The sequence below is a fragment of the Calypte anna genome, chromosome 6, assembly GCF_003957555.1.
Source record: "Calypte anna isolate BGI_N300 chromosome 6, bCalAnn1_v1.p, whole genome shotgun sequence".
NCBI lineage: Eukaryota > Metazoa > Chordata > Aves > Apodiformes > Trochilidae > Calypte > Calypte anna.
The window spans coordinates 30525610-30536630 of NC_044252.1; the positions used below are offsets into that span (position 1 = coordinate 30525610).

General features: G+C 40.8%; 1 protein-coding gene across 1 annotated transcript in view; it reads left to right on the forward strand.

The window, feature by feature from the left end:
- The window catches only part of PLPP4 (phospholipid phosphatase 4), a 42701-nt gene extending 36973 nt beyond the window's left edge, over window positions 1-5728 (forward strand). Inside the window, exons 7-8 of the mRNA XM_030453693.1 lie at window positions 2854-3024; window positions 5529-5728. Of these exons, the coding sequence (XP_030309553.1) occupies window positions 2854-3024; window positions 5529-5728 (371 nt within the window). The remainder of the gene's footprint in view (window positions 1-2853; window positions 3025-5528) is intronic.
- Window positions 5729-11021: the final 5293 nt, after the last annotated feature.

Sequence of the window (11021 nt, forward strand, 5' to 3'; positions counted from 1 at the left end):
GCTACACCAAGGTTTGGGCAATATTTCTTTAAGCCCTGTAAATTGCTAGAGCTTGTGGAGTGCCTGAAAATGAAGGCACTTCAGTTGCTCAAGTGGAAGATGGGATGATGGAGATGAGCCCTGTCCTTGTGGTCTCAGGTTTTATGTATTTGTGGTTCCAAAAGTCTTCAGAAGGGACCACACTGTGTCTGCTGACACAGTAACAATGTGTGCTGATGGCCATCAAATAACCCCCAACTCTCTAAAGAACTGCAGATACAAAAGATGATGCCACAAAAATTATCTGGTGCAACAGGAAAAATTCAAAAAATGTCTTTTGTCATATTCCAGTGGCTGATCCAGCAAACGTGAGAAGCAGAAGAGAAAAGCCCTACTAGGAAGAAGAAAAAATGCTTATTTTGAAGTGTGTCAGGTTACACTAGCAGCTGAGAGTTGGTGGTGATGGAAACTATTCCAGTTTTCTGGGATATGTTGTTAGGACAGTAGATTGATTTTTTTTTTTTTTTATTGTTTCCATGGTGGCTATGGCCTGGTTCTGCATCCCACAGCCTGTTCCTCTGCAAGACTTGCTACTTTTAAATAAATATTTTAATTTCAAGAGTACCATGGCGTAGAAATGACAGAAGAAATTATTTCTTCCTGTTCAGTGAATGGACAGTCTGTAAAACAAATCAATTTCTATGGGTCTCAAAGGGCTGCACACAAGAAGATAAAGCCCACTCTGGAAGAAATCTCCTATTTACACGGGGTTGTTGGATATAAAGCTTTCCTCAAACTGTCTTCTGGCTAGTACAGGATCAGCAATGGTTGAGAAAGCTTCTAGGAAACAGGATATTCAGTGTGCTGGTTTGATGAGGAATCAGCAGTTTGCCTTGTTCTATAGCATCAGTCTAAAGATGTGATTTATTTGTGTGCTTGAAGATGAAGTGCAAATCTTCAGTAATTGCATTTAAACAGCCGTGTAGTATAAACTTCTGGAACCACTCCAGTTATTGTCAGCTAAAACCAACCACCCCACTTATTTAACAGAAGAACACAAAGCAATTCCTTTGTTAGATCTGGAATTTGGGAACTCGAGGAGATGGGCATTTAAAAAGTTTTAGCAGATTAGAAAAAGAGATGTGCCTGCTCCAGCACTGATGGTGATTTTTGCCATTAAATTCATTGCAAAATCAGAACAGAATTTTATAATATGTATGTGACCTATTACCTCTTATTATGGAGATACTTAGGTATCACAAAGTATAAAAAGTCAAGGAAGAGCATTAAAAAAAAAATTATTTAATATTTATTTGTATTTCTGCAATTTGTGCTTTATCTGCTTAAATTCTATTTTGATCTCTGCAGTCAGGAACAAAATGTAGTATGACGTGGAGAAAATAGATGTGTTTCTCAGAGCTACCACTTTAGCTGCAGCACTGATTTTCCTACAGAAAAAAAAAAAGATATAAGTTGGGATTTTTTTCATTATTAAGGTGCATATTAAAAAAAACCTTAAATCTACCCAGCATCTATCTAGAAGTTGAACACCTGCAAGAGGAAAGAAGTTCCAAGCACAGAAACTTGGTTCCTGAGTTCTGTTGTCACTGCCAGTTCAGTGTTCTACAGACAAAGCTTAATGGAACCTAAAATTCTCATTTAAATATAATTTGATTGCAGCACAAACTGACTGAATCCTTTTGTGCTTTGAACCCAAACTTTTTAGGCCAGCAGGTCCAGGGAAGGGATTCTGCCCCTGTGCTCAGCCCTGGTGAGGCCACAGCTTGAGTCCTGTGTCCAGATCTGGGCCCCTCAGCTCAGGAAGGAGATTGAGGTGCTGGAGCAGGTCCAAAGGAGGCAACTGGGCTGGGGAAGGGACTCGAGCACAGATCCTATGAGGAGAGGCTGAGGGAGCTGGAGGTGTTCAGCCTGGAGAAGAGGAGGCTCAGGGGAGACCTCATCACTCTCTCCAACTCCCTGAAAGGAGGTTGGAGCCAGGGGGGGGTTGGTCTCTTTTCCCAGGCAACTCTCAGCAAGACAAGAGGGCAGGGTCTCAAGTTGTGCCAGGGGAGGTTTAGGTTGGATATTAGAAAGAATTTCTTTCTGGAGAGGGTGATCAGCCATTGGAATGGGCTGCCCAGGGAAGTAGTGGATTCTCCGTGTCTGGAGCTATTTCAAAAGAGCCTGGATGTGGCACTCAGTGCCATGGGCTGGGAACTGCAGCAGTAGTGGATCAAGGGTTGGACTTGATGATCTCTGAGGTCCCTTCCAACCCAGCCAATTCTATGATTCTATGATTCTATAAAATCAGGAAAGTCATGCTAAAGGTTAAGCATGAAAGAGGATTTGTGACTCCAGTTAAAAAACTTGCCTAAATGTTTAATTTCATGTGCAAATGACATGAGGGATTCTTTCCATAGCCAGCGACTCCCCCAGAGGAAAGAGATAAATTGTTAAGGAAAGAAAATAATCAATTGCTATTGAACAGATGAATGTTTAGAGGTTCCACAGTGTCTGCACACAGGTCAAATTATGTGAAAGCTGAGAATGATTTTCTTTGCTGTGTTTGCTGGTTGCATTGCTTGCCTTGTAGGAAGCTGCCTTTCCCCAGTCAGTCCCCAAATACTGGGTTTTTCAACAGTTTTAAAGATCATGATTGTACTATTTGAAAAAAAAAAAATTCCTGTGGTTCTTTAGGAATCACCATTCAGATTATGGAACTCCCTCAATTTTTTTGCCTGTGTAAGCTCCTAGTAAGAATTTAGCAAATCCCAAACTTCTCTGCAGCAGGAGGATCCCGCAGCCAGATTTGAAGGGATAATATTATACAGTGTTGGTGTCAAAATATTGTAATAGTTTCTTTTTCTTTATCAGTTGCTTTTTCAGGCCTTGGCTTTACCACCTTCTACTTAGCTGGAAAGTTACACTGCTTCACAGAAATTGGCAGGGGGAAGAGCTGGAGGCTTTGTGCAGCAATTCTCCCACTCTACTGTGCCATGATGATTGCCCTGTCACGGATGTGTGATTACAAACATCACTGGCAAGGTGAGCCATGGAGAACCCTTTTTCCACAGTTTTGTTTTTTCTTTATCACCCTTGATTTACTTTGATGTTTCTCATCAAATCACATGAGTCACCCCATGATTTTCCTTGCTCCTGGGTTGATGCTGAGGGCTCCAATGTCTGAAAGAGCCCAGAGTTCCATGTTTTGCATGTAAGGGTTTTCAAAGAAATTGCCCAGGCAATTTTTCAACAGGTATGGAAATAACAGAGGATTTACCAAGGGCTGGCAGAAATCTTTTTTTTTGTTTTGGTTTGTTTTCCCTTAGTTAAAAAATAGAAATCATAGGTTTGACCTCACTGTTAAACAAAATAAAATGCATCTGCAACAGGATTCAATCAACAACAATTAAAGGATTATAATCTGAGAATTGCCATCAACACAAGTTTATAAAAAATTAATTTTGTCACAATAACTAAATTCTTAATAAGATGAATGAGACTGTAATAGTGTCCTACAGTGAAAATTCTTGCCCTTGGTACCTTTTGTACCATGACAGCTTGACAGGGATAGTCCAAATGGTACCAATTGAGTCAGTTTCCAGGTAGAATAAGCTTCTGTCAGCTTGCAAATACTGTGCACACAATTAGCATTTAAAATCTTACTGGAGTCTCTATTACATTTGTTTGTGATAGATTTGTTTTGTTCTTTTGGGGGTAATATAGGATTAGAAGGGATCTCCTAGGTCCTTGTCCTCTCCCCCAGCAGACAACTGTGACTTAGAATCACATTTCTTATAATCTGTCTCAGTCTTGAATTTTTTAGATTTTCCTGCCCTACCTATTCCTGTTAAAAGGCTCTTCAGAATCTCTGTGCTCCAACACATTTATTTATTACCTACCAAAAACTCGACCACAAGCTCTTTGTTTGAATAAATACTAGAATGACAAACTGGGGCATTTAATCTGTATTTCATTATTTTAGATTAAAATAGTTTGGTTTGATTAACCCTTCTTTGTCATTAAACTCAATGATTTGCTATTTTAATTACATCAATATTTTGTTGTAACTAAAATAGGGATACACATGGATGGTGCTCAAGTCTTGTTAAAATAAAACTTGGGGTCAAGTCATATTATAGTTCATGCCCTTTGCTACCCTTTTTTGTGTTCAAATCTGAGGATTTAAAATTCAGTGTGTATTTTCTGTGAAGTTTTGCTCTGATTGGAAGTGAAAACCAAGATCAGGTGAGTGTCTTAGCAAGAGACAAGGAAATCCTGACAACAGAATGAATCCTCTTCCCCTTCTGGTGCTCTGCAGTTCCAATGGAAAACTTACAATTACCTTTGTCTGAGAGCTGCAAATATACAATGGATTTATTTATTTTCCAGTTGGAGTAGTAAATAGAAAGATATTCAAAAGGTGTTAAATCAGTTAGCAGGCATGCTTAGTCTTTGACCTTTCAGGTGCTTTTTGGAAGAATTCACCCAGCTTCAAAATTGCTTTGGATGTCTTTCTCAGGGGCCTTTCAGGAGCTGCAAAGTGAAATTAATTTTTATAGCTAGAGGAGCCACTTCCTGAAGAAAGATAATTTGCTCTCCTATCTCCTACCTGCTCCCTGTCTGCCCTGGAAAATGCCTTGTGGAATGCAGAACAAGAGCAGACCTGGCACTTGAGCTCCCATCTTTCCTGGGGGCTTTTGGGGATAGACAAGGAGCAAACTGTTGTCAGTGCAATAGTTTGAGGTGCACCTTTCATCAGGAGAGCTCTGGGTGCTGTAATCAATGTAATTAAGGTGCACTGCTCATAAATAGAAACCCTGGTGATGGTCACTGTAAATTATGGCAAAATGGAAGCAGATACATGGGTTGCCTGCTCACAGATGTTGGTCAGTGGTGAGCTGGAACATCAGGAATGTTTAATGCTCCATGGAGATCATTCTGTTCCCCTTGTTCATCTCCTGAAACATAACAAACCATCTGCATTTCGGGTATACAAGATGTTGGAGATGTCCCCAACAAAATACTGGCTTTATATGACTGTGGTGTTCAGCTCCAAATTCGTTATGAAAGTTTGGGGTTTGCATTTTCTGGGTTAAACACAGATCAACCAAATGTCTTTTATCTCCAGCTATACCTCCCAACTGCCCTTTGCTTAGTAACATAAATAGAAACCCTGGAGATGGTCACGAAATCATGGCAAAATGGAAGCACATACATGGGTTGCCTGCTCACAGATGTTGGTCAGTGGTGAGCTGGAACATCAGGAATGTTTAATGCTCCATGGAGGTCATTCCGTTCCCCTTGTTCATCTCCTGAAACATAGCAAAACATCAACATTTTGGGTATACAAAATGTTGGAGATGTCCCCAACAAAATACTGTTTTTATATGACTGTGGTATTCAGCTCCAAATACTTCATGAAAGTTTGAGGCTTGCATTTTCTGGGTTAAACAAAGATCAACCAAATGTCTTTTATCTCCAGTTATACCTCCCAACTGCCCTTTGCTTAGTAACATGCCTCTGTTTTTGTCACTTTTCTTATCTAGATGCCTTTGTTGGAGGGATCATTGGCCTCATTTTTGCTTATATTTGCTACAGACAACATTACCCTCCTTTGGGTAACACAGCGTGTCATAAATCTTATGTCAGCCTGCTAGATCAGAACTCTGTGAAGAAAGAAGAGAGACCTACAGCAGACAATGCCACTGGGCTGCCTCTAGAAGGAATAACTGAAGGTCCTGTATGACTTTAAGGAATGTGTAGAATGAACTTTTAGCCTTCTCACATTTCCTCCAAAACTGGTCTCTTGACACGGCGTTTCTTACTGTACACATTTTTTTTTCTTTTGTTTCTTTCTTTTTTTTTATAAAGAGCAATGAAATATTTTATTTTTAATGCCATAGTGTTATCATACTTTTCGAGTTACATTTTCAGTCCCTATCAACTTGCTGAATTATCTGTTTTCAGTCTACTGCAAACATGTAGACTACGTGAGTGAAGGAGAAAGGATTAATAAAAACAGTCCCATGTGAGGATGGTTAAGAGAGCAATTTTAAGAAGGTGCAGTTGAGGTTATAGTAGATATGGAAACAGATTTTCTGAAGTACTGAGTATCTGGTAGGAAGTTCTTGTCATCTTCAACACTCATTGATTTTGATGGGTGATGAGTACACACAGCACTTTTCACTCAGATGTTCAGCTCCTGTTGTGGACAGATATTTCTTTATATAATTTGATAAGTTAGGGCATCATCCTTATGTTTATCCTGTTGCCTTCTGACATAGAAAAAGCCCTCCACATGCTAGTAGGACTTTGTACTAATTGTCAAGTTTTGACAAAGTCATTCTGAGCTACTAATGATCAAGCAATGGAGAGGAGGTATGAATGGTTAAGTGTCTGTAAGAACCAAGCCTTGTTGCATTAGTAGTTGCACAGGATGATGCTGATATTCAAGAGATTCCACACTGTTAAAACTATCTTGCAATAACATACATGTTCATAGAAACTTGGTATTAAAACATTAGCAGTTTCTTAAGAGCTCTTGCATTAATTACCTTCAAAACAAAATTAAAGAACACCCATGATGTTCAACAAGCTGAGGTCTTTAATACAAATTAAAAAAAAAATAATAATCCTAAAACTGTGAGGATAAAGAAACACAATGTTTTCTGTGAGCCTTGGTGTGCCATGTTCATTCTTGTGTAGTGACTGCAGCTTTGCTGATCTAAAGAAATGCAGAGATTTTCATTTGTGGCTTTGGGTGCACAACCATGAATGCTTCTGGTGGTCTCCAGCACATTTTCAGAGGGATGCTAGAGACAGCTTTCCACTAGACCCATTCCACATTTTCAGCTCCTCATGTTCTTGAGTGTGGTGTTTATAAAGGTTGGCTTGGTACCTGAACTGAAACTCATCTGAATCAAACCAACGTTGGTATGGAGAAGATTACAAACTTGAGTTAATTTATTATTTGTAGGATCTTGTTTTGTTATGTAAGCACTATGCAGTCCCATCCCATTCCTGTGGAATTATGTACCTTTGGATGGCAGAATGTCAGATTCCACAAGATTTTTTTCTTAAATATCCTGGGAAAATGGAGGCAAATGTTCCAGACCACATCTTGGCAGTAAACGTTTCTTAGCTGGAGCTGCTGGCTGAAGCAATCAAGGTAGCAGTGATCAATAACCATTATTATGGTGCTTTAGGCTGCCATGATTATAATTTATGTGTTCCTGTTGGAATATGAGTTTGCCTTGTAGACATTTTGTGATTCAGACAGCTCAATGTCTTTATGTAAGGCTTGTCATTTATTTTTCTCAAAGGTAAGCTTTGTAGATTTTTTTAAGAAGAGCTACTTCCTGCTTGGCAACACCTGATTTTTTTTATAAAAAGCAAGTCAATTGGGATCCCTTTAAAAATAAATGCAATAATTGTGCACTAGAGGATGAAATGATGCTATGTATAAACTTATATGATACTTGGAAGTAACTGTAAATAGAAAATGGCATTAAGGAACAGAATGTTATGGGCATGAACTCAGAAGGGTTCTGTAGAGATTAGTCCTGGTTTACTTGTAAAACTGATACCAGTTTGATTGTGTCAAAGATAGGATTTTTTAATGACAGTTTTCTGAGCTCTAGTATAGAGAGAGGTACCCAAAGATAACTGGCTTTGCTGGTGCACATGAACTAATTCACAAACCCAGCATCAGCAAAGCAGAATTATTCTGGCATTGCACTAGCACACTGGGTTTGACAGGAACACACCTCTAGTATCATCAAGGTCTTGTTCTAGAAATCCACACAATTTAGTGGAGGTTTAATCTTTTTATGAAGTGCTTAAACCATCCTGCAGAATTCTGTGGCAGGGACATCATTTTCTGTTACTTCATACAGGAGGATTAATGAAAGCCCCAGGGTAAGGGTGTCAATGTCTTGACCTTCTGTAGGGCTTTTCCATAAGTTTCTTCTTTCAGCAGGAACCCTTGTCTTCCAGAGTATATGCAAGTGTTAAAAAAAAATACAAAACAAAACAAAAAAAAAGAAGTTAAATCAAAATTAGAAGTTTAATACTGATGCATAGACCATTTTGCATGTTTTTATAGGGATCTGGCTTGTTCTCAAAAAAATGAGTGGGGCCTCCTAACTATGCTGTACACATTCCCAGTATTTTAATGGCTTTTGATACAAACAAGCTATCTTTGGGATGGGGAAAGCTTGTACAGCCCTCAAATGAGCAGGGGCTGTGAAAGGACTGGAATAGGAAGTGTAATGCAGCATAAAAACTTACATTGCAAGAGTGATCGGTGGGATTTGCAAAGCAGTAAAGAATAACATTTTAATGGGAATAATTACATTGAAAGTCACAGAACAGACAGTGTAAAAGCTCTGATTAAAATGTGATTAAAATTGTGAGTGACTTAATGAAATGAGACTTGTGGAAGGATCTGTAGGTGCTGTAATTACCAGAGCAAAGGCAGTATAGGGAAGGCATTTTTGTGGATCAGTGTATTTTAATCTCATGCTTTCTCAGTGTGAAGGAAATGTAACGTTGTAATGCATCAATAAAACAACACATGAATGTGGGTTTGTACATCTGTGTGTTGCTATTTTTTGGGGGAAGATTAGAAATGACCAGTGGAGTTTCAGTAAGAAACCACCTGGAGTATTACAAAACCCAAGCCCATGGGTGACTTTGCTATTGATAAATAACAGCAGTTCCACTGATACCATTGCACAATTCCAGCAGTCCCATTGACCAGCCTTCCTCCTTTAACCAAAATATGGTATCCAGTGTACAATGTCACTCTGCAAGGCTGAAACTGGGATGTTCAGAATGTGCTCAGAATTGCCCCAAGCAATAGGAAACCTGTTCCAGACCAGGAAAACAGCCTCAGTATCTATATGCTTCCAAGACTAATTAATGCACTTGCATAATTGTGGACAACATTAATCCACATCCCAGAATACATCCCATAAATCCCATAGGAACAGGGATAAAGTTAGTGTCACGGCCAAAGAAAACTCCCACCACAATGGTGCCCCTTATCTCGACCATCGCTGGCGACAACAGCCACAGCTCCTTGGTCTCAACGATCGCAGGCATCCTCTCCACGGTCACCACGTCTTCCTCTGCCACCAACCCCAGCAGCAGAGCTGGTGCCACGGCCATGCCAGTGACTCAGATGACCAAGAAGCCCAGCAAGCCCGTCAAGAAGAACCATGCTTGCGAGATGTGTGGAAAGGCCTTCAGGGATGTCTATCACCTCAACCAGCACAAGCTGTCCCACTCAGACGAAAAACCCTTTGAATGTCCCATTTGCAATCAGCACTTCAAGGGAAAGGATCGCATGGCCTACCACGTGAGGTCTCATAAAGGTGGCATCACAAAACCATACACCTGTGGTGTTTGTGGAAAAGGCTTCTCGAGGTACCATGTAGAAAATCCCAGGTGAGCTCAAGTGTTGGCTTTTCATAACCAAGAAGGGTTAAGCTATCATAGTGAGGGGCTAGGAGAACCAGACATCTTAGAAGATTGGTGAGGGGATAAAGAGCCTTGTTTACCTCTAGGGTAAACCACCCCTCTAGGGTGTGGGTTCTTGATCTGAGCTGGATGAGCAGTGGCCAAAAGCGGGCAGTCTTTTATGGGAATGTTTGAAGTGATTTTGTGACCTTATCCAGGTCCTGCAGGACATGTGTCCGTGTCACTGGTGGTGACCACGGGACCCTTTACAGCCCTGGCAGAGGTCAGTGACCAAATGGGGCAACCTACCTTCTTCTCTGGGAGCAAGGTTGAGGTGTACTGACAGAGCATTGTGGGGAAGCTTGCATTGCTGCTGCCTGTATTTCTGCCTGTGCTTGCAGCAGAGAAAACTTCAACCTTTAAAGAGCCGGTGATCTGTCACCTGTGAACAAGGTATGGCCAAAAGTGCCATTTTCAGGGGTGTGTGCCACTTTCAGCTCCTATGGGACTGGATGTCATGAGAGCATTGAGCAGCAGTAGCAGCACAAGCTCTAGGACTCAGGTTGCAATTCCCTGACACACAAACCCTCTCACTCTTAAGCCAGAAGGCACTTTTAAGAAGTGGCTTTTGCAATCCTCAGCACTGTAGTGAGAACCAGCAATAAGTAAAGAGGTGTCCAAATGTTTTGCTCTCATGTTAAAGGGAATTCTTCACGGTTTTGATGTTGTGGGATGAGCAGATGCACATCTGAGCTGTGAGATGCCTTGTGTGGCCACCGAGTGCATTTTCCCTGCACTTTGGATTTGACTGTGCAGGAAAATTCTCAGTTCCTCCTTGGTGCCTTCAGAAGGCAGCCTGCCAACCTGCTCATGTTTCACTTCTAAGAACCTTCTGGGCTACAAAAAGCTCCCTAGTCTGTAGTGTCACCAGCACAGGTTGGGATTCAGCCTGGCCCAGGTTTATCATCCAGTTAGGGACTGCAGCAATCCTGATGTGGCTACTTCAAGAGGATGCAGAGCACACTGAGTAAAACCTCCTCAGGCCACTGTCTCATGAAATGACATTGTTAGTATTATTCAGGGAAACACAACAGCTTTGTAAAAGAATTTGTTCCAATTCCCATTTTTCTGTGTGATTTTACTGCCCTTGGAAGCCTATTCCCATCCTCCAGCTTTTTGATGGGTGGGCACTGCAGTAGCCTGGAAGCAATCTATGAAATGAAGAGGACACTGATCTGGGAGCCCTTTGTAGGTCAACCATAACTAAAGCCACTTTTGCAACTATTCCAGTTCCCATCAGTCTCTCAAAGTGACTTTCTGACAGCAGGCAGAAGACCAAGAGGCAAGAGATGCTAATTAATGTACATGTCCATTACACAGCTTCTGGAAAAGGCATAAATGAGAGAATATTTGATTTACTAGCCCCGTTTCCCCTCTCTGGACACACAGAGTAGGTGACTCTCACTGAAGGCTCCCAGGAGTCCCATTATTGTCAGAAATCTCCTTCAGCTTTTATTCAGTTCCTTGTATGGTGTCATTGAGAGAAAGGAGTCCCTGCTTTATTTAGAGTTCTGTTT